General features: G+C 45.2%; 1 protein-coding gene across 1 annotated transcript in view; it reads right to left on the bottom strand.

Moving 5' to 3' along the window:
• Positions 1-25,127, bottom strand: part of LOC121556290 (synaptotagmin-7) — a 94,236-nt gene that overhangs the window by 38,812 nt on the left and 30,297 nt on the right. Inside the window, exon 2 of the mRNA XM_045213890.1 lies at positions 11,068-11,171. Coding sequence (XP_045069825.1) covers positions 11,068-11,171 — 104 coding nt within the window. The remainder of the gene's footprint in view (positions 1-11,067; positions 11,172-25,127) is intronic.

Genomic DNA, 25,127 nt, shown 5'->3' with positions numbered 1-25,127 from the left:
GTCAAGGATCATATCATCTCTACCTTACCTGTCACCCTAGGCTTACCGCCCCAATAGATTCACAGACGATGCAATCGCCATCACACTGCACACTGCCATATCCCATCTGGACAAGAGGAATACCTATGTAAGAATGCTGTTCATTGACAATAGCTCAGCATTCAACACCATAGTACCCTCCAAGCTCATCATTAAGCTTGTGGCCCTGGGTCTGAACCCCGCCCTGTGCAACTGGGTCCTGGACTTCCTGACGGGCCGCCCCCAGGTGGTGAAGGTAAGAAACAACATCTCCACTTCGCTGATCCTCAACACTGGGGCCCCACAAGGGTGCGTGCTCAGCCCCCTCCTGTACTCCCTGTTCACCCATAACTGCGTGGCCAAGCACGCCTCCAACTCAATCATCAAGTTTGCAAACGACACAACAGTAGTAGGCTTGATTACAAACAATGATGAGACAGCCTACAGGGAGGAGGTGAGGGCTCTGGGAGTGTGGTGCCAGGAAAACAGCCTCTCACTCAACATCAACAAAACAAAGGAGATGATCGTGGACTTCAGGAAACAGCAGAGGGTGCACCCCCCTATCCACATCGACGGGACTGCAGTGGAGAAGGTGGAAAGCTTCAAGTTCCTTGGCGTACACATCACTGACAAACTGAAATGGTCCACCCACGCAGACAGTGTGGTGAAGAAGGTGCAACAGCGCCTCTTCAACCTCAGGAGGCTGAAGAAATTTGGATTGGCACCTAAAACCCTCACAAACTTTTACAGATGCACAATTGAGAGCATCCTGTCGGGCTGTATCACCGCCTGGTACGGCAACTGCACTGCCCGCAACCACAGGGCTCTCCAGAGGGTGGTGCGGTCTGCCGAACGCATTACCGAGGGCAAACTACCCGCCTTCCAGGACACCTACAGCACCCGATGTCGCAGGAAGGCCAAAAAGATCAGCAAGGACATCAACCACCCGAGCCACTGCCTGTTCACCCCGCTATCATCCAGAAGGCGAGGTCAGTACAGGTGCATCAAAGCTGGGACAGAGAGAATGAAAAACAGCCTCTATCTCAAGGCCATCAGACTGTTAAATAGCCATCACTAGAACATTAGAGGCTGCTAGTCACTTAATAATGTTTACATATCTTGCGCTACTCATCTCATATGTATATACTGTATTCTATAATATTCTACTGTATCTTAGTCCATGCCACTCTGTCATTGCTTGTCCATATATGTATATATTCTTAAATTCCATTCCTTACTTAGATTTGTGTGTATTGGGTATATGTTGTGAAATTGTTAGATATTACTTGTTAGATATTACTGCACTGTTGGAGCTAGAAGCACAAGCATTTCGCAACACCCACAATAACATCTGCTAAACACATGTATGTGACAAATACAATTTGATTTGATTTGATTAGATTACTGCTACATATCTATAACACAAAATCCATGTGTACATGTGTGTATAATGCGTATGTTATTGTGTGTTTGTATGCATGTGTCTATGTTTGTGTTGCTTCACAGTCCCCGCATTCCATAAGGTGTAATTTCTATTTGTTTTTTAAATCAAATTTTACTGCTGACATGAGTTACATGATGTAGTCATGGCTCTATGTACACTACCAGTCAAATGTTTTAGAACACCTACTCATTCAAGGGGTTTTCTTTATTTTTACTATTTTCTACATTGTAGAATAATAGTGAAGACATCAAAACTATGAAATAACAGATATGGAATCATGTAGTAACCAAAGAAGTGTTAAACAAATCAAAATATATTTTATATTTGAGATTCTTCAAATAGCTACCCTTTGCCTTGATGACAGCTTTGCACACTCTTGACTTTCTCTCAACCAGCTTCACCTGGAATGCTTTTCCAACTGTCTTGAAGGAGTTCCCACATATTCTGAGCACTTGTTGGCTGCTTTTCCTTCACTCTGCCGTCCGACTCATCCCAAACCATCTCAATTGGGTTGAGGTCAGGGGATTGTGGAGGCCAGGTCATCTAATGCAGCACTCCATCACTCTCCTTCTTGGTAAAATAGCCCTTACACAGCCTGGAGGTGTGTTGGGTCATTGTCCTGTTGAAAAACAAATTATAGTCCCACTAAGCCCAAACCAGATGGGATGGCGTATCGCTGCAGAATGCTGTGGTAGCCATGCTGGTTAAATGTGCCTTGAATTCTAAATAAATCACAGACAGTGTCACCAGCAAAGCACACCCACACCATAACACCTCCTCCTCCATGCTTTACGGTGGGAAATATACATGCGGAGATCATCCGTTCAACCACACCGCGTCTCACAAAGACACGGCGGTTGGAACCAAAAATCTCAAATTTAGACTCCAGACCAAAGGACAAATTTTACCGGTCTAATGTCCATTGCTCGTGTTTCTTGGCCCAAGCAAGTCTCTTCTTCTTATTGGTGTCCTTTAGTAGTGGTTTCTTTGCAGCAATTCGACCATCAAGGCCTGATTCACACAGTCTCCTCTGAACAGTTGATGTTGAGATGTGTCTGTTACTTGAACTCTGTGAAGCATTTATTTGGGCTGCAATTTCTGAGGCTGGTAACTCTAATGAACGTATCCTCTGCAGCAGAGGTAACTCTGGGTCTCCCATTCCTGTGGCGGTCCTCATGAGAGCCAGTTTCATCATAGCGCTTGAAAGTTTTTGCGACTGCACTTGAAGAAACGTTCAAAGTTCTTGACATTTTCAGTATTGACTGACCTTCATGTCTTAAAGTAATGATGGACTGTTGTTTCTCTTTGCTTATTTGAGCTGTTCTTGCCATAATATGGACTTCGCCTTTTACCAAATAGGGCTATCTTCTGTATACCCCCCTACCTTGTCACAACACAACTGATTGGCTCAACCGCTTTAAGAAGGAAAGAAATTCCACAAATTAACTTTTAAGGAGGCACACCTGTTAATTGAAATGCATTCCATGTGACTACCTCATGAAGGTGGTTGAGAGAATGCCAAGAGTGTGCAAAGCTGTCATCAAGGCAAAGGGTGGCTATTTGAAGAATCTCAAATATAAAATATATTTTGATTTGTTTAACACTTCTTTGGTTACTACATGATTCCATATATGCTATTTCATAGTTCTGATGTCTTCACTATTACTCTACAATGTAGAAAATAGTAAAAATAAAGAAAAACCCTTGAATGAGTAGGTGTTCTAAAACTTTTGACCGGTAGTGTAGTACTGTGCGCCTCCCATAGTCTGTTCTGGACTTGGGGACTGTGAAGAGACCACTGGTGGCATGTCTTGTGTCCGAGTTGTGTGCCAGTAGTTCAAACAGACAGCTCGGTGCATTCAACATGTCAATACCTCTCACAAATACAAGTAGTGATGAAGTCAATCTCTCCTCTACTTTGAACCAGGAGAGATGTTAGCTCTCTGTATACATCCAAGGGCCAGCCGTGCTGCCATGTTCTGAGCCAATTGCAATTTTCCTAAGTCCCTCTTTGTGGCACCTGGCCACACGACTGAACAGTAGTCTAGGTGCGACAAAACTAGGGCCTGTACGACCTGCCTTGTTGATAGTGCTGTTAAGAATGCAGACCAGCGCTTTATTATAGACAGACTTCTCCCTATCCTAGCTACTGTATCAATATGTTTTGACCATGACAGTTTACAATCCAGGGTTACTCCAAGCAGTTTAGTCTCCTCAACTTGCTCAATTTCCACATTATTCATTACAAGATTTAGTTGCGGTTAAGGGTTTAGTGAATGATTTGTCCCAAATACAATGCTTTTAGTTTTTGAAATATTTAGGACTAACTTATTCCTTGCCACCCATTCTGAAACTAACTGCAGCTCTTTGTTAAGTGTTGCTGTCATTTCAGTCGCTGTGGTAGCTGACGTGTATAGTGTTGAGTCATCCGCATACATAGACACACTGGCTTTACTCAAAGCCAGTGGCATGTCGTTAGTAAAGATTTAAAAAAGTAAGGGGCCTAGACAGCTGCCCTGGGGAATTCCTGATTCTACCTGGATTATGTTGGGGAGGCTTCCATTAAAGAACACCCTCTGTGTTCTGTTAGACAGGTAACTCTTTATCAACAATATGGCAGGGGGTGTAAAGCCATAACACATACGTTTTTCCAGCAACAGACTATGATTGATAATGTCAAAAGCCGCACTGAAGTCTAACAAAACAGCCCCCACAATATTTTTATCATCAATTTCTCTCAGCCAGTCATCAGTCATTTGTGTAAGTGCTGTGCTTGTTGAATGTCCTTCCCTATAAGCGTACTGAAAGTCTGTTGTCAATTTGTTTACTGTAAAATAGCATTGTATCTGGTCAAACACCATTGTTTCTAAAAGTTTACTAAGGGTTGGTAACAGGCTGATTGGTCAGCTATTTGAGCCAGTTAAGGGGGCTTTACTATTCTTAGGTAGGGGAATAACTTTTATGTCTGATTTTGCAAACAATGTAAAGTATGTATAGATAGGTGTAATCTAGAGCCAAACGTGTTGATTTTTAATCCGAGGGTATCCTGCTATTGACATACTTGTTGAATTATGCAACAGAACGTGACAACAACAGGTATTAATGAGGCAGTCTAGACAGCACAGGTGAGTTCAGGTAGGCCTAGACAGGGCACGTGTTTGGTGGTTGCAGCTCTGTTCCACCCCGTTGTGTTATTTGTGCAAATGACGCACATATCATTTTCTTCATTTTAACACCATATATATAAAAAATAGATGATACCTTTAGAAAATGTATATATGAGTGCATTCTAAGAAAAACCATTCATTATTTGTCTGTGCCAGTCAAATGTTTTATGTGCTATAATTCAGTTAATATCTGATGGATTTTAAACGTTCAAAAAGTTTGGAGTATCTTCATCTATTGTCCAACTGTTGCATTTTATAGAATTGTTAAAAAAATCTTTTAACAATTTTGATGACCGTTGCTACATACAGCCAGCTCTCAGGATCTAAATGTGACTCCAAACCCTCTCCACAGCAATAATCCATATGTTAACCATATAGAATGAACAGATGGGAGCATCAAGCGTCAGACACAGTGGGGATTAGACACGTCCACACACATCCAACACACCCAACGCACATATAACACTACACACTCAGAAACAGTACACGCCCAAACATACATAAAACATAGGTGTTGAAATAGATGCTGTTTCCACAATTCATAACAGTCAGTGGAATTATAATGAAACATTTTGAGATAAACCTGATGACTTCAACTATATGATAAACCTTGGAACTCAGGACTGCAGCTATATGATTGGCCTGGCCTGGTGTATCAAATGAATGCACGGTGTATGACAATTTGTACACTGAAGCCAAACACTGAGTAAACACTAAACACACACTGTCACAAAGTACAGCTACAGACCCTTGTTTTTCATTTCAATGCTCATCATCTTTTAAATGAATAAAGAGAGTATTCCACCTTTCAAACAGACTGGAAAACAGCTAAAGCTAGTCCATTTGAAATGTGTAAGAGCACAGTGAGTGGACACATCAACCCTGCACTATGAGTGATGGGTATTGAGCCTAATATACAGAATCTTATAATGACTTGTGTTTCTGATCATACATTTGATATGGTTTGACTCAAAATGTCATAGTTTCATATCAAAGTAATACTCAAGCTGAGTTTCTAAACCAACTTGATTTAATAGGTGTTACTCACCAAACCTAATATATACAATGTGATCCTTGTAAAATCAAATAATGATGGATTTTCCTTTCACTTCGGTTCCTTTCCAAATATATACATCACATGTAGTAGAGGAAACCATAACCCTATAAAGAAAGGTTTTCATAAGGCAGTTTGGTGCTGGAAAGGGTTTTACTATAGACTTACTGTCGCATTCATACAGGAAACCTAGATTAGTCCGGCGTGCCTACGAGGTATACTGTAAATTAAACATTATTATTTTCTCTGTCGCAAATTACATGGCCTGTTTGTCATAATAGAGGGCAGATCTCTGGGAAGGACCAAACCCCACCGCCCACCCATCCACCCCACACACAGTCATTCACTCACACAGTGGTTTTAGGGACTCAGAAAAGGCTAGATTTCAAACATTCAAGAATATGCTATCAAGTGCAGCTCATCTATCATTTAACACTATCATCAAATCTTCAGGAGGCTAGAGAGTAGGGGAGGGAGAGAGAAGATGCAACACTGAAGACAGGGAGTGGGAGGAACAGAGAGAGAGAGAGAGAGGGAAGAGAAGGGGAAAGAAGGAAGGCGAGAAAGGCAATGTATGATTGAGTGGGAAGGGTAGGCAACACAGAGAGAGAGAGCGAGAGAGAGAGAGAGCGAGAGACAGAGAGAGAGAGAGAGAGAGAGAGAGAGAGAGAGAGAGAGAGAGAGAGAGAGAGAGAGACAGAGAGAGAGAGAGAGAGAGAGAGAGAGAGAGTGACAGAGAGAGAGAGAGAGAGTGACAGGACCAGGGGGGTTGAAACAGAATCAAGTGAGATGGAGAGAGGAGAGACAGAACATCAGAGGATGGGGGAGAGGGAAGGGGGAGAGAATGGAGGAGAGGATGTGGAGAGGAGAGGATGGTGAATTGGAAGGGGAAGAGGGGAGGGGGAGAGAATGGAGAAGAGGGTTGGGGAGAAGAGGTGGAATGCATTGGCGAGACATCATGAATGTCTCCCCACTAGGAGCAGTGTAATGCTGCAGCCCTGTGAAGTGTCTGTCCTCAGCCCTCATTATGTCTGTCACAGCCCAACACACACAACGGCCGCCAACACCACTCATCCCTCCCTTCTCCTCCCCTCCCTCCCTCCCTCCCTCCCTCCCTCCCTCCCTCCCTCCCTCCCTCCCTCCCTCCCTCCCTCCCTCCCTCCCTCCCTCCCTCCCTCCCTCCCTCCCTCCCTCCCTCCTGCTTCCTCCCTCTCCTTCTATCCTCCTCCCTCCCTCCCTCCTCCCTCCCTCCCTCCCTCCCTCCCTCCCTCCCTCCCTCCCTCCCTCTCCTTCTATCCTCCTTCCCCTTCCCTGCTCCCCTCCCTCCCTCCCTCCCTCCATCCCCTCCTCCATCCCTCCTCCTTCCTGCCATAATCGACCCATGAGACCTGTTTCTGACGTCTTCATCTTCCCTCACCCATATGCTGGGCTGATATACAGCATCTCTACACAGGTCTGCATCTATCAACTACCGTGGGCTAAATATCACTGTATTTATCTCATTGTGTCTACCTCTGTGTACTTCCTCATAAACACAATTCTGTAGCTGTCCAATGTATTTACTCTTATTTTTTTTTGCCATCAACAGCGTCACAAAGTGACACAGCTCCCAGGTCAGGTAACTGATTAGGGGTTTTATCTTCACACAGAGGTGATGTCACTACTGTAAGTTGCCCGTTTTATGCAAATGTTTGCATGCAAGGTAGATTTCTATACAATCATTCATGTCCTATGAGTTTAAGGAAATGTGATGGGTCGTTCAACCAATTCTGTGCCATTTGAGAAGTGTAACTTGGTAAAAAACAACAACATCTGATTTCACCTCATTTTAACATTCTGTCATAAAGAGAACATGTTCAACTTCATGAAAAACAAGTTTTCCCATCTCAAGAGGTTAAATAAAATAATTACTATAGTAAGTGCCTATTAAGTGCCAAATAAAGTAACAGGGTTGACGATTTCTTCTTAAATCAGCCATAAGTCCCCTTGTGACAGGGGGCATGGAAGTTCGTTGTGAGGAACAGGGAGTTGAATGCAAGCTTGACAAAATAATGAAATAGTTAAAATCATTTCTAGTCTGTCTATCTATGTGTAACAGGGTTGACGTGTTATGCTCGACCCGCTCAGTTTTCCACCACAAAACACCAGAAAATTACCAAAAAGTGTAGAACCAGCTCACCTGCTTTTACTGTATGATTTTACTTTTAGATGTTTCTTTTGAAAACAATATTTAAAAGAGGAATAGTTTGACCATATTAAAACGAGAGTTCAGTTCACGTAACAGGGTTGACCTTAAAAAGAGGGACAGACGTAAATGAATCACTAATCACATGAAATAAATCATAATCTTCAAAAATGACTGTCAAAGCAACAAAATAACTAGGGCTTTACAATTACCGTGAAACTTTGAGAAATGTTAGGATTAAGTGGGTTAAAATCTTCCTAAATGTGACACAGGGTTGACGGAGGGACATGTCAAAATGATGAATTTTGGCACTTTAGCAAGCCTTTATTCATATAAAAGAATATATATATATATTTATTGAATTCTACATCATTTAATATAACCAGCTTTTAATATTCAATATTGGTGCACAATTTCTACTTAAAATACTATCAAAGATATGCAAAAGGCACTCTTCTCGTGGAATGACCATGCTATGTGTAAACAGAGACAGACAGTGAGAGAAAAAGGACAGCATAGAGAGAGAGAGAAGGAAGATGATGCGGAAGATAACACAGAGACAAGCAAGGACGAGGAAGGGGAAACAGTGGAGGTATAAATAGAGAAACAAAGAGGAGAGAGACATACTGACAAGGACATAGCGATAAAGTGGAAAAGGTGACAAACGCATAAAGCGCTTATCAGAGTCCAAACGGGTACGCGTCCGTTCTAGAATATTGGACCGTTGGTTTTCATACAAGCAATTTCTCCAACTGTCACCACATTCAAATTAATAAAGGACATGTACGCGGAGCCGCGTTGGTTGGGAATTTGGGGAGGTGTGCAGTCGGGCTGTGCTTCCCCCGTGGACTGTGGACTCAGAGCCACGTAGCTATGTCACAATGGGACGCCGGACTATTGTGTCTCTCAGCGTCTGTGGACTCTGAATTTGCTTACGAAACACTGGTAAAGAGGGAGACATATAGTATATGCAAAGACAGACATAAAGAGTGTGAGGGTAAATAGAGCAATAGAAAGATCGAGGACAAGGGAAATGGACGGTGAAGGTTGAGTCGCTTTACTGTGTGTGTGTCTGTGTATTTGACAGGGTATGATATGATTCATCTTTGAAGACCAGACTGAAAGTCCTCACTGTACACAGGGTATGACAGACTGGTAATGTAACATAAATGTGCAGCAACACAAATGTGCATAATACCAATTACTAATATTACAGCTTATTTACATGCATGCTTATTCAATCTCCATCTCACTTTATAACCGTTTTATCACTCAGCTGAATTCAGTCCTCTGCATGTTTTATCCACCTATGTGCTATGCTCACTCTACAAATGCTCCTAGACAGAGAGAGAGCGAGAGAGAGAGAGAGAGAGAGAGAGAAGGAGGGAGAGAAAGAGAGAGAGAGACTGGGTGAAAAGGCCAAGAGAGGGAGAAAGGCAGAGAGAGAAATAGAAAGAGACAGAGAGAAAGGCCAAGAGAGAGAGAGAGGGACAGACAGAGAAGGAGAGGGAGAAAGGCCAAGAGAGAAAGAGGGACAGACAGAGAAGGAGAACGAGAACGATGGAGAGAGGGAGGGAGCAGAAGCAGGGGAAAGTATTTCCAGAGCAGATCAAACGTATGGGCAGAATCACAGTTGCTCAGGCAGCAGCCAATAGCTCAGAGTGATGTTTACATTAGCATATGAATCATTAGCATGGGACCGGGAGACGGCGACAAGCAGGCACACGCATTGCTCAGGGCACAAAGCCATGTTTACATAACCTAATGGAGAATTCTGTTCATGTTCACCATCATGGCCACACAACATCTCCCCATACCATTCCCCATGCACACTACCAAGAGCCTCACACAAGGTTATGGAATCAGAAGGAAACTCAAGAAAATCTAACACAACCGGAAAGCACTGAAACTTTCATCCAAGGAGTTTGTTATGGCAGAAGATAATAATTTGGAGTTGTGCGGTCCAGCATATAAACTAAAGGTGGCAAGACACTGAAATATGAACTCAAAAGTGTGATTCTGCCATTGACAAACTGTTAGATACAAAATTCAATGTGCTCATGTTCTATCCTCAGTGCCTGCATTTTAGTGTCCTTGAATGTGTGTATTACTGTTTTGCTTAGGTTAATGTACTGAATGTAGCTTACAGTATATGCACACATATTTGTTGCCATACACTGAGACCAGATGTAAGGGTGAGGGAGGTGAGAGAATTAAAGAATGCGAGGAGGGGGAAATCATCCTTTACTTAATAAAATATGATATACTCAATTATACAGAATGGTGAAAGGATTGCACATTAAAAACAGTTTAATCAAAGAGAGTATCTTTTCATTCTGAATGTCTGATCCATGAACCATTTTTCTGCTTTCCTCTAATAGCCAAATGGCGGGAACAGGCAGCAAATAGCTAATTATTAATCACAGATAATTACCTGGGTGTCCAACTGTACCATTTTAATGGCATAGGGTACGAGAGGGGCATGGACACAGTGCATTGTCATGGCGAGAGAGAGACAGAGAGAGAGAGAGAGAGAGAGAGAGAGAGAGAGAGAGAGAGAGAGAGATGGAGAGAAAGTGAGATAGTGAGAGAGAGATATGGAGAGCGAAGGATGGAGAGAATTGATTAAACTTTTATAGCGCGTTTCATTACAGACAGAATCTCAAAGCATGTCTTTGCATGTCTCGGTCTCTCACATGTCTCTGTCTCTCACAGTCTTCCTCTCGTGCAATATGTAACACCTACAGCCTAACACCTCTCTCTCACACTATCCTGCAGTTCTATTATGAGGATGTGGGGCATGTCTGTGCAAATGTGGGTAAAAGTGTGTGTATACAGTTCTGGGGTTCAATCATCAACCCTACCAGGCAGCTAACCTTACCAGGCAGCTAACCTTACCAGGCAGCTAACCTTACCAGGCAGCTAACTCAGGATAAATCCCTACTAGCTCGGGGGAATATTGTGGGTCAATGTTGGGGTGTGTATAATGACCTGAACATGTGTATAATGACCTCTCGGCCAGGTCATCATTGCCGATGAGAACTGACCAACCTAGTAGAATAAAAGTTGTACAAATAAATAAGAGTCATGGAAGAGTGGATGGAAGCCTGCTGTACTGTGTTGTTCTGGGAAGGACAATGTGATCTAAAACCAAGCAATAGGATATAATGTCATAGGTAAATGTTAGTGGTCCACTCACCAGTTTGCGTTGACACCAGGTGCAGACTCCACACAGAGCTACGAGCCACACGGCACACACCGTCAGCCCCAGAGATACCAGGAACACACTGGTAGATAGAGACCCTGCAGAGAGACAGAGGGGGGAGAGAGAGAGAGATGGAGGAGAGAGAGAGGGGGGAGAGAGAGAGGGGGACAGAGAGGGAGAGGAAGAGAGAGAGAGAGAGAGAGAGAGAGAGAGAGAGAGAGAGAGAGAGAGAGAGAGAGAGAGAGAGAGAGAGAGAGAGAGAGAGAGGAAGGGCAAGGCCAAGAGCAAATGTTGTTGTAAGAATATCTCTACATATCCCTTTGGCAATATGTTGGTAAAATCTAATAAACAAATGCAGGAAAAATACACAAATGAGGCATATCATGATGGGAGGAGAGGGAAGTGTGGGCCTGTAATGTGCTTTTTTAATATGCTCTCTCCCACTCCATCATCACTAACCTGCAGACAGAGCAATCTATCAAGAGAAAAAGGGAAAGAGACAGGAAAAGAGGGCAAGCGTACAGGCATAAAATATAATGTCTACTTTCCCCGTCTGTGTTAGTATCTACAGCTGGTGAATGAATACAGAGTCGGTGAAACGAAGGAAAATAAAAACAATGGTCTTTAAGAGGGTTCAATTACAAGTCTTGTAATCGGCAGCTTCCTTCCTCTTTGGTGTCTCATTGTACATGATCAGTACTGCAGCTCTTCCTCTTATCCTTTGTTCATCTTTCAAGAAGTCAAGACCAAACTTGAGAGATAAAAGCTCTTTCACTCACACATTTCTGATAAAAATAATGATATCACTGCCTCTTGAATGCTATTCATCTAGCCCACCTCCTCTGCCAAGACAATTCAAAAGGCAAAGAAATGTGTTGGCAAACAACATTGTGCATAAACAATGGACTTCAATTCCACCTCATCCTCCTATTCTTTCTGTTACATTCTCCCTTTCTCTGTCCCTCTGCCTACACAATTCCTCTGCTTTCTTATCCCTTCCTCGCTCCATCCCTCTCTCCATCCCTGCTCCATCCCTCTCTCCATCCCTCTCTCCATCCCTCTCTCCATCCCTCTCTCCATCCCTCTCTATACAACTCCAGGCCTTGTAAGTTGATCAGGGCAGAGAATAGCTTGGTAAAAACATCCACATAACCCTCTTCCCTTACACTTTCTTTCATTTCCTGTCATTCTTCCTTTATTTCCATGTTTGAGGCCTCCTACCTTTCTCCACTCTTTCTTGCTCTCATTTTGCTCAGTATGTTGTTCAATTTCTTTTCATACTACCTTTTGTGAGAAAAAGAAATACAGTGAGTAGCCTTTGTAGAACACATCTATCAAAGGAAGCAATCAGCTGACATTATGTTTTCAGCACTACCTGAGCAATGATAATGATACTGTAACTATCCATTACTGGTCATCTCACTCAGACAGCAATTCAACATGTCATAATGTTGCTGATAAGTAGCCATAATGGCAGGTGTTTCATGGAGCTCTTTCATCTTTTCAGAATTGATTTAAGGGATGAAATGGATGGCCCTTAGGCCTACCATATACAGTATGCTGCTGTAATGTTTTACAGCTATACGTGGTTCACCTATAGATGTGTGTAAAAATAGATGGCATTTATCTTTTCTTCTTCTCTTACCTTCATCATTGCTGTGGATTAGGCTACAGTGTATACGTTTCAGTGCTGTGGATTAGGCTACAGTGTATACGTTTCAGTGCTGTGGATTAGGCTACAGTGTATACGTTTCAGTGCTGTGGATTAGGCTACAGTGTATACGTTTCAGTGCTGTGGATTAGGCTACAGTGTATACGTTTCAGTGCTGTGGATTAGGCTACAGTGTATACGTTTCAGTGCTGTGGATTAGGCTACAGTGTATACGTTTCAGTGCTGTGGATTAGGCTACAGTGTATACGTTTCAGTGCTGTGGATTAGGCTACAGTGTATACGTTTCAGTGCTGTGGATTAGGCTACAGTGTATACGTTTCAGTGCTGTGGATTAGGCTACAGTGTATACGTTTCAGTGCTGTGGATTAGGCTACAGTGTATACGTTTCAGTGCTGTGGATTAGGCTACAGTGTATACGTTTCAGTGCTGTGGATTAGGCTACAGTGTATACGTTTCAGTGAAATGGTCAAAAACTGTTTGTTAATCCACTGTTAGGCTACATAATGGCTGAATGTCACTGTTTGGTTTAAAGTATGAAAATGTATTAACAAAGACCACTATTACCAGTGGCTGAATAAAAAAACAATATATTAGCGCCAAACAGCCAATGGAGGTTAAACAACGGACAGCGAAATAATTGGATTTCACCCGAACAGCGTGGACAGCGACAGAATCTGGACAGTGTGGACTGCGACAGAATCTGGACAGTGTGGACAGCAACAGAATCTGGAGAGTGTGGACAGCGACAGAATCCGGACAGTGTGGACTGCGACAGAATCTGGACAGTGTGGACAGCGACAGAATCCGGACAGTGTGGACAGCGACAGAATCTGGACAGTGTGGACAGCGACAGAATCCGGACAGTGTGGACAGCGACAGAATCCAGACAGTGTGGACAGCGACAGAATCCGGACAGTGTGGACTGCGACAGAATCCGGACAGTGTGGACAGCGACAGAATCTGAACAGTCTGGACAGCGACAGAATCTGGACAGTGTGGACAGCGACAGAATCCGGACAGTGTGGACTGCGACAGAATCTGGACAGTGTGGACTGCGACAGAATCCGGACAGTGTGGACAGCGACAGAATCCGGACAATGTGGACTGCGACAGAATCCAGACAGTGTGGACTGCGACAGAATCCGGACAGTGTGGACAGCGACAGAATCCGGACAGTGTGGACAGCGACAGAATCCGGAGAGTGACGACAGCAACAGAATCCGGAGAGTGTGGACAGCGACAGAATCCGGAGAGTGTGGACAGCGACAGAATCCAGACAGTGTGGACAGCAACAGAATCCGGAGAGTGTGGACAGCGACAGAATCCGGACAGTGTGGACAGCGACAGAATCCGGACAGTGTGGACAGCGACAGAATCCGGACAGTGTGGACTGCGACAGAATCCGGACAGTGTGGACAGCGACAGAATCTGGACAGTGTGGACAGCGACAGAATCTGGACAGTGTGGACAGCGACAGAATCCGGACAGTGTGGACAGCGACAGAATCTGGACAGTGTGGACAGCGACAGAATCCGGACAGTGTGGACTGCGACATAATCTGGACAGTGTGGACTGCGACAGAATCCGGACAGTGTGGACAGCGACAGAATCCGGACAGTGTGGACAGCGACAGAATTCGGAGAGTGTGGACAGCGACAGAATCCGGAGAGTGTGGACTGCGACAGAATTCGGAGAGTGTGGACAGCAACAGAATCTGGAGAGTGTGGACAGCAACAGAATCCAGACAGTGTGGACTGCGACAGAATCTGGACAGTGTGGACAGCGACAGAATCCGGACAGTGTGGACAGCGACAGAATCCAGACAGTGTGGACAGCGACAGAATCGGAATTCACCCGGATAGTGTGGACAGCGACAGAATCCGGATAGTGTGGACTGCGACAGAGTCCGGACAGTGTGGACAGCAACAGAATCCGGAGAGTGTGGACAGCAACAGAATCCGGAGAGTGTGGACAGAGACAGAATTCGGAGAGTGTGGACAGCGACAGAATCCGGAGAGCGTGGACAGCAACAGAATCCGGAGAGTGTGGACAGCAACAGAATGGGCTTCACCCGGATATTGTGGACAGCGACAGAATCCGGATAGTGTGGACTGCGACAGAATCTGGACAGTGTGGACAGCGACAGAATCCGGACAGTGTGGACAGCAACAGAATCTGGACAGAGTGGACAGCGACAGAATCCGGACAGTGTGGACAGCGACAGAATCCGGACAGTGTGGACTGCGACAGAATCCGGACAGTGTGGACAGCGACAGAATCCGGACAGTGTGGACTGCGACAGAATCCAGACAGTGTGGACTGCGACAGAATCCGGACAGTGTGGACAGCGACAGAATCCGGACAGTGTGGACAGCGACAGAATCCGGAGAGTGTGGACAGCGACAGAATCCGGACAGTGTGGACAGCGACAGAATCCGGACAGTGTGGACAGCGACAGAATCTGGACAGTGTGGACAGCGACAGAATCCGGAGAGTGTGGACAGCGACAGAATCTGGACAGTGTGGACAGCGACAGAATCCGGACAGTGTGGACTGCGACAGAATCCGGACAGTGTGGACAGCGACAGAATCCGGACAGTGTGGACAGCGACAGAATCCGGACAGTGTGGACAGCGACAGAATCTGGACAGTGTGGACTGCGACAGAATCCGGACAGTGTGGACAGCGACAGAATCTGGACAGTGTGGACAGCGACAGAATCTGGACAGTGTGGACAGCGACAGAATCTGGACAGTGTGGACAGCGACAGAATCTGGAGAGTGTGGACAGCGACAGAATCTGGACAGTGTGGACTGCGACAGAATCCGGAGCATTCTGCATTCTCTCGCATAACCAATAATAACCAATAACTATAAAGATAACACACTAAAATGATTTTCACAATAAGTAGTTAATGACCTGGCATGGCACAGGGGAGCTGTTAAGTACAGCATACATAATAACCAGGAGGAGAAATAAGCTGTGGCAGCTAGCTTCCTCACTCTGGAAGGTTGCTGCATAGGGCAATTACAACTGTGGGCTGGCCCATCCTAATATTGAAACCCATCTTGATCTCCCAGAGGCACATCCATTAGATGCTCTGATAGGGCAGAGAATTGCATCCTGGTCATTAGCTCGGTGAGTTCCTGTAATGATTAAAGCAGCAGCTTTTATATGTCTTCCAGCCCAGCCGTGCTGCTGTAAAAGAGCCTGGGATAGAGATAGATGGATACAGCTGGGCTGCATGGGGCTGAGGAAGGAGGGTGGAAAATAGCAGCGAGCCTAACAGAATGTGGTGGTAGTGTAAACAAGGGGTTGAATCAGACTGCTGTATTACAGCTGTGGTGTGTATGGTTGTTGGGCAGGGATGGGTGCGGCAGGTAGGGATGCTTTCAAAAGGATTGGGACAGCTCCCCTAATATTTGTACAGTACAAATAATTCACATGGAGACTATGAATCACTAAAGACTAATGAGTTCTGCCCCAGTAAGGCAATTTATTACAGAGAACAACACAAAAACATCTCTGGCAAAAACAATACGGCCACATGGATGGCCCTTCTCACTGACTCTCCCCATGCAGTGCTGTGCTGGGTGTCACACAGAGAGCCTCCTGTGGCTAATTCCAGTGCCAGACATTCACAGCACTGCAACTATCACTAAGACACACACAGAAATACATGCATACACATAGGCACACGCACACACGCAAGCACGCACGCACACACACACGCACACACAGCACTAGCTCCTACTGTCTGATTTCATCACTGCCCTGCTGAAAGTACATTTTTATTGCACACATACTGCATGAGCTTTTGCGTTTACATAAAACTACAAACATATTTTTTTTATATTGAAACGATTAAAACTACTCTTCGGAAAGAATAGCCTCCATAACAATTCCTCCCACTCTCTCTGGGTTTTAACCCTCTATTAACCCCATATGCTGCCATCCTCTCCACTGGTCTACTAGTATCTAAGGATTGTACGAATAGATAAAAAGATGACCAAATTACACTGCAATTCGCATCTGTTTTGTGACGGGTAGCGTACCAAATGCATGCATATTCAAAATGTCATTAAGCAATGAATAAGACTCAAATAATCGCAACAGAGAGCTGAGGAATACTGAGAGCACTGTTAGATGGTCTACACACTGGTTTCTCTCTGCACAGCTCAAAACGATTGTTTTCCTCAGTTAGACTGCCAACAGATCCAGATTACCAGTTTTATGAATATAGTATGTCCCATACTGTCAAACAAACATACAGTAAATGCTTCCATTGGCTCAAGCTCATCAATCAAAACACAAGCAAAATGGCCAACCAGTAAATAACAGTCTCTATCTGAAAGTCCCAGGTATACCTGCATCTACACCTGGCTGCTCTCATCCTTCTCACTCTGAACTAAAGGTTGCTGCTGTCTGTCTTCCCCGAGCACCTCTATCTCCACCTCACCAGACAGATGAAGGAAAAGGATCCATCATAATGAGGTCACTGACCCACTTATAAAGCACACACATATAGTGGGGGAAAAAAGTATTTAGTCAGCCACCAATTGTGCAAGTTCTCCCACTTAAAAAGATGAGAGAGGCCTGTAATTTTCATCATAGGTACACGTCAACTATGACAGACAAATTGAGAAAAAAAAATCCAGAAAATCACATTGTAGGATTTTTAATGAATTTATTTGCAAATTATGGTGGAAAATAAGTATTTGGTCACCTACAAACAAGCAAGATTTCTGGCTCTCACAGACCTGTAACTTCTTCTTTAAGAGGCTCCTCTGTCCTCCACTCGTTACCTGTATTAATAGCACCTGTTTGAACTTGTTATCAGTATAAAAGACACCTGTCCACAACCTCAAACAGTCACACTCCAAACTCCACTATGGCCAAGACCAAAGAGCTGTCAAAGGACACCAGAAACAAAATTGTAGACCTGCACCAGGCTGGGAAGACTGCATCTGCAATAGGTAAGCAGCTTGGTTTGAAGAAATCAACTGTGGGAGCAATTATTAGGAAATGGAAGACATACAAGACCACTGATAATCTCCCTCAATCTGGGGCTCCACGCAAGATCTCACCCCGTGGGGTCAAAATGATCACAAGAACGGTGAGCAAAAATCCCAGAACCACACGGGGGGACCTAGTGAATGACCTGCAGAGAGCTGGGACCAAAGTAACAAAGCCTACCATCAGTAACACACTACGCCGCCAGGGACTCAAATCCTGCAGTGCCAGACGTGTCCCCCTGCTTAAGCCAGTACATGTCCAGGCCCGTCTGAAGTTTGCTAAAGTGCATTTGGATGATCCAGAAGAGGATTGGGAGAATGTCATATGGTCAGATGAAACCAAAATAGAACTTTTTGGTAAAAACTCAACTCGTCGTGTTTGGAGGACAAAGAATGCTGAGTTGCATCCAAAGAACACCATACCTACTGTGAAGCATGGGGGTGGAAACATCATGCTTTGGGGCTGTTTTTCTGCAAAGGGACCAGGACGACTGATCCGTGTAAAGGAAAGAATGAATGGGGCCATGTATCGTGAGATTTTGAGTGAAAACCTCCTTCCATCAGCAAGGGCATTGAAGATGAAATGTGGCTGGGTCTTTCAGCATGACAATGATCCCAAGCACACCGCCCGGGCAACGAAGGAGTGGCTTCGTAAGAAGCATTTCAAGGTCCTGGAGTGGCCTAGCCAGTCTCCAGATCTCAACCTCATAGAAAATCTTTAGAGGGAGTTGAAAGTCCGTGTTGCCCAGCGACAGCCACAAAACATCACTGCTCTAGAGGAGATCTGCATGGAGGAATGGGCCAAAATACCAGCAACAGTGTGTGAAAACCTTGTGAAGACTTACAGAAAACGTTTGACCTGTGTCATTGCCAACAAAGGGTATATAACAAAGTATTGAGAAACTTTTGTTATTGACCAAATACTTATTTTCCACCATAATTTGCAAATAAATTCATTAAAAATCCTACAATGTGATTTTCTGGATTTTTTTTTCTCAAATTGTCTGTCATAGTTGACGTGTACCTATGATGAAAATTACAGGCCTCTCTCATCTTTTTAAGTGGGAGAACTTGCACAATTGGTGGCTGACTCAATACTTTTTTCCCCCACTGTATAATGGCATCATCATTACATCAGCACAATCACTAAATCATCTGCTGTAACTACTAGAGATGGGGGGAAAAAATTGATACAGTTACATATTGCGATATTATTTTTGGACGATGTTATATCGATATTTGACTCCAAGTATCGTTTATTTTTATTATTTTTTGGGGGGGGCTACTGTAGGTAGAGTTAGGTAGGGTTAGCTAGCGCTAGTCGGCTGTACCTGCGCCAAAACACTGATATTTTTCATCTTATAATTAGTTCTCCATCTTTGTTTTAAATAGTGAGCCAACATTTTTTCAGCACTTTTATTTCCCTGACTGATCAAAATCAAAACTCGTTTTCTCATGCTCTCTTGTCTCTCTGCAGCAGATATATAGTGAGCAATATGTTTGGAACATCAAATCGCAATAAAAATCACAGTATCGAATAGCAATACATATACTGTACAGTCGTGGTCAAAGGTTTTGAGAATTGGCATTGGTCTTCACAAAGTTCGCTGCTTCAGTGTTATGAGATATTTTTGTCAGATGTTACTATGGTATACTGAAATATAATTACAAGCATTCCATAAGTGTCAAAGGCTTTTATTGACAATTACATTAAGTTTATGCAAAGAGTCAATATTTGCAGTGTTGACCCTTCTTTTACAAGACCTCTGCAATCCGCCCTGGCATGCTGTCAATTAACTTCTGGGCCACATCCTGACTGATGGCAGCCAATTCTTGCATAATCAATGCTTGGAGTTTGTCAGAATTTGTGGGTTTTTGTTTGTCCACCCGCCTCTTGAGGATCAACCACAAGTTTTCAATGGGATTAAGTTCTGGGTAGTTTCCTGGACATGGACCCAAAATGTCGATGTTTTGTTCCCCGAGCCACTTAGTTATCACTTTTGCCTTATGGCAAGGTGCTCCATCATGCTGGAAAAGGCATTGGTCGTCACCAAACTGTTCTTGGATTGTTGGGAGAAGTTGCTCTCGGAGGATGTGTTGGTACCATTCTTTATTCATGGCTGTGTTCTTAGGCAAAATTGTGAGTGAGGCCACTCCCTTGGCTGAGAAGCAACCCCACACATGAATGGTCTCAGGATGCTTTACTGTTAGCATGACACAGGACTGATGGTAGCGCTCACCTTGTCTTCTCCGGACAAGGTGTTTTCCGGATGCCCCAAACAATCGGAAAGGGGATTCATCAGAGAAAATGACTTTACCCCAGTCCTCAGCAGTCCAATCCCTGTACCTTTTGCAGAATATCAGTCTGTCCCTGATGTTTTTCCTGGAGAGAAGTGGCTTCTTTGCTGCCCTTCTTGACACCAGGCCATCCTCCAAAAGTATTTGTCTCACTGTCCGTGCAGATGCACTCACACCTGCCTGCTGCCATTCCTGATCAAGCTCTGCACTGGTGGTGCCCTGATCCCGCAGCTGAATCAATTTTAGGAGACGGTCCTGGCACTTGCTGGACTTTCTTGGGCGTCCTGATGCCTTGTTCAAAACAATTGAAACTCTCTCCTTTAAGTTCTTGATGATCCGATAAATAGTTGATTTAGGTGCAATCTTACTAGCAGCAATATCCTTGCCTGTGAAGCCCTTTTTGTGCAAAGCAATGATGACGGCACGTGTTTCCTTGCAGGTAACCGTCGGGAGAGGTTGTGTTTTCTCTAGCAGGAGGTAAGCTTGGCTTCTTATATGGTGTTGAGTAAAGCTTAAACCATGTATTTAGATCGTAGGTAGGTAGTTGTAGTTAGGTATTGTAGGTAGTTTATTTAGGTAGTTATTTAGGTAGTTATTGTAGGTTTCCGTAGGTAATTATTGTAGGTAAGTATTGTTTACGGCGGAGCCCGGCGAAGCACGAGGCTAGCTAGCTAGCGGGTAGCTACTGGTAACGTTTAGCAACGGTGGAGAGTTGTTTCCAATGTTAATGTGCTAGCTAGCCAACGTTTAATTTTTGCTGCGTTATGAAAGGAACTAGACACGGACACGAATTATCTGTTTAGTGTGTTAACACACTATTGGTAGTCTGTTGTAACCAAGTATTGGTGCTAAACTGTGTGTTATTGGATGCTAGCATGCTAGTTAGCTATGGCGTCATAGTTAGGCATCGTGGGCTGTTGTGGGTAGTTACTGTAGGTTAGCATTGTTTTTCGGCGGTGCCGGGTGTAGCACGAAGCTAGCTAGCTAGCCGTTCTTCAAACAAAGTCAACACAGTAGCCATTGCTAGCTAGCCAACACGACCAGCTAACTGTACTGTAGTAGCTAAATACAATATACTTGTGCTAGCTAGCCAACGTTTAATTATTGCTGCGTTATGAAAGGAACTAGACACGGACACGAATGATCTGTTTAGTGTGTTAACACACTATTGGTAGTTTGTTGTAACCAAGTATTGGTGCTAAACTGTGTGTTATTGGATGCTAGCATGCTAGTTAGCTATGGTGTCATAGTTAGGCATCGTGGGCTGTTGTGGGTAGTTACTGTAGGTTGGCATTGTTTTCGGCGGTGCCGGGTGTAGCACGAAGCTAGCTAGCTAGCCGTTTTTCGAACAGAGTCAACACAGTAGCCATTGTGTGCTGTACTGTGGCAGCTAAATACAATATATTTGTGCTAGCTAGCCAACGTTTAATTATTGCTGCGTTATGAAAGGAACTAGACACGGACACAAATTATCTGCTTAGTGTGTTAACACACTATTGGTGGTTTGTTGTGACCAAGTGTTGGTGCTAAACTGTGTGTTATTGGATGCTAGCATGCTAGTTAGCTATGGTGTCATAGTCAGCTAGCTGAATAAAGTGGGTTGAGTCTATTCCTTTAAACATTGAACCGCTGTGGTTCACAACAATTCTGATTTCTAAAGGTGGAAGTTGGGAGAGTTTTTGTTCGGGTGGTTCAGTGAAACAATTATAGTTTCTGAGGTGGAAGTTTTGGTGAGGGAGGCCCTGCTCTCTCCTCTCCCAGATGTTTAGTTCATTTCATTCCGATCTCCTCTGCATTATTGTAGCCATTTGCTACAGCCTGTCAACTATGCCTCTGCCTATCCCTGTTCTCTCCTCTCTGCACAGGCTACACAAACGCCTCACACCGCGTGGCTGCTGCCTCTCTAACCTGGTGGTCCCTGCACGCACCCCACACCTGGAGTTCCAGGTCTCAGGCAGCCTCTGGAACTGCCGTTCTGCTGCCAACAAAGCTGACTTCATCCCAGCCTATGCTAACCTCCAGTCCCTCGACTTCCTGGCGCTGACGGAAACATGGATTACCACTGAAAACACTGCTACTCCTACTGCTCTCTCCTCGTCTGACCATGTGTTCTCGCATACCCCGAGAGCATCTGGTCAGAGGGGTGGTGGCACAGGAATCCTCATCTCTCCCAAGTGGACATTCTCAATTTTTCCCCTAACCCATCTGTCTATCTCCTCATTTGAATTCCATACTGTCACAGTCACTAGCCCATTTAAGCTTAATATCCTTGTCATCTATCGCCCTCCAGGTTCCCTTGGAGAGTTCATCAATGAGCTTGACGCCTTGATAAGTTCCTTTCCTGAGGATGGCTCACCCCTCACAGTTTTGGGGGATTTCAACCTCCCTATGTCCACATTTGACTCATTTCTCTCTGCCTCCTTCTTTCCACTCCTCTCCTCTTTTGACCTCACCCTCTCACCGTCCCCCCCTACTCACAAGGCAGGCAATACGCTTGACCTCATCTTTACTAGATGCTGCTCTTCTACTAATCTCACTGCAACTCCCCTCCATGTCTCCGACCACTACTTTGTTTCCTTTTCTCTCTCGCTCTCCTCCAACACTACTCACTCTGCCCCTACACAGATGGTAATGCGCCGCCGCAACCTTCGCTCTCTCTCTCCCACTACTCTCTCCTCTTCCATCCTATCATCTCTTCCCTCTGCTCAATCCTTCTCCCTCCAATCTCCTGATTCTGCCTCCTCAACCCTCCTCTCCTCCCTTTCTGCATCCTTTGACTCTCTGTGTCCCCTATCCTCCCGGCCGGCTCGGTCCTCCCCTCCAGCTCCGTGGCTTGATGACTCATTGCGAGCTCACAGAACAGAGCTCCGGGCAGCGGAGCGGAAATGGAAGAAAACTAAACTCCCTGCCGACCTGGCATCTTTTCACTCCCTCCTCTCTACATTTTCTTCATCTGTTTCTGCTGCTAAGGCCACTTTCTACCACTCTAAATTCCAAGCATCTGCCTCTAACCCTAGGAAGCTCTTTGCCACATTTTCCTCCCTGCTGAATCCCCCCTCTCTCTCTGTGGATGACTTCGTCAACCACTTTGAAAAGAAGGTTGACGACATCCGATCCTCGTTTGTTAAGTCTAATGACACTGCTGGTCCTACTCACACTGCCCTACCCTATGCTTTGACTTCTTTCTCCCCTCTCTCTCCAGATAAAATCCTGCGACTTGTGACTGCAGGCCGCCCAACAACCTGCCCGCTTGACCCCATCCCCTCCTCTCTTCTCCAGACCATCTCCGGTGACCTTCTCCCCTACCTCACCTCGCTGATCAACTCATCCTTGACCGCTGGCCATGTCCCTTCCGTCTTCAAGAGAGCGAGAGTTGCTCCCCCTTCTCAAAAAACCAACACTCGATCCCACTGATGTCAACAACTACAGACCAGTATCCCTTCTTTCTTTTCTTTCCAAAACTATTGAGCATGCCGTCTTTAGCCAACTCTCTTGCTATCTCTCTCAGAATGACCTTCTTGATCCAAACCAGTCAGGTTTCAGGACTGGTCATTCAACTGAGACTGCTCTTCTCTGTGTCACGGAGGCTCTCCGCACTGCTAAAGCTAACTCTCTCTCCTCTGCTCTTGTCCTTCTAGACCTGTCTGCTGCCTTTGATACTGTGAACCATCAGATCCTCCTCTCCACCCTCTCCGAGCTGGGCATCTCCGGCGCGGCTCACTCCTGTATTGCGTCCTACCTGACCGGTCGCTCCTACCAAGTGGCGTGGCGAGAAGCTGTCTCCGCACCACGTGCTCTCACCACTGGTGTCCCCCAGGGCTCAGTTCTAGGCCCTCTCCTTTTCTCCCTATACACCAAGTCACTTGGCTCTGTCATATCCTCACATGGCCTCTCCTATCATTGCTACGCTGACGATACACAACTAATCTTCTCCTTTCCCCCTTCTGATAACCAGGTGGCGAATCGCATCTCTGCATGTCTGGCAGACATATCAGTATGGATGACGGATCACCACCTCAAGCTGAACCCTGGCAAGACGGAGCTGCTCTTCCTCCCGGGGAAGGACTGCCCGTTCCATGATCTCGCCATCACGGTTGACAACTCCGTTGTGTCCTCCTCCCAGAGTGCGAAGAGCCTTGGCGTGACCCTGGACAACACCCTGTCGTTCTCCGCTAACATCAAGGCGGTGACCCGCTCCTGCAGGTTCATGCTCTACAACATTCGGAGAGTACGACCCTGCCTTACACAGGAAGCGGCACAGGTCCTAATCCAGGCACTTGTCATCTCCCCGTCTGGATTACTGCAACTCGCTGTTGGCTGGCCTCCCTGCCTGTGCCATTAAACCCCTACAACTCATCCAGAATGCCGCAGCCCGTCTGGTGTTCAACCTTCCCAAGTTCTCTCACGTCACCCCCTCCTCCGCACACTCCACTGGCTTCCAGTTGAAGCTCGCATCCGTTACAAGACCATGGTGCTTGCCTATGGAGCAGTGAGGGGAACGGCACCTCTGTACCTTCGGGCTCTGATCAGTCCCTACACCCAAACGAGGGCATTGCGTTCATCCACCTCTGGCCTGCTGGCTCCCCTTCCTCTGCGGAAGCATAGTTCCCGCTCAGCCCAGTCAAAACTGTTCGCTGCTCTGGCACCCCAATGGTGGAACAAGCTCCCTCACGACGCCAGGACAGCGGAGTCACTCACCACCTTCCGGAGACATTTGAAACCCCACCTCTTTAAGGAATACCTGGGATAGGATAAAGTAATCCTTCTACCCCCCCAAAAAAAAATTGTAAAGTGGTTATCCCACTGGCTATAGGGTGAATGCACCAATTTGTGAGTCGCTCTGGATAAGAGCGTCTGCTAAATGACGTAAATGTGCCCTTGAGCAAGGCACTTAACCCTAATTGCTCCTGTAAGTCGCTCTGGATAAGAGCGTCTGCTAAATGACTAAAATGTAAATGTAAAATGTTAACAGAGGAAGAACAATTATTTCAAGCACCACCCTTCTTTTAAAGCTTCCAGTCTGTTATTCTAACTCAATCAGCATGACAGAGTGATCTCCAGCCTTGTCC

Source organism: Coregonus clupeaformis, unplaced genomic scaffold (assembly GCF_020615455.1).
Source record: "Coregonus clupeaformis isolate EN_2021a unplaced genomic scaffold, ASM2061545v1 scaf0168, whole genome shotgun sequence".
Taxonomy (NCBI): domain Eukaryota; kingdom Metazoa; phylum Chordata; class Actinopteri; order Salmoniformes; family Salmonidae; genus Coregonus; species Coregonus clupeaformis.
This window is presented reverse-complemented; position numbering and strand designations above follow the sequence as displayed.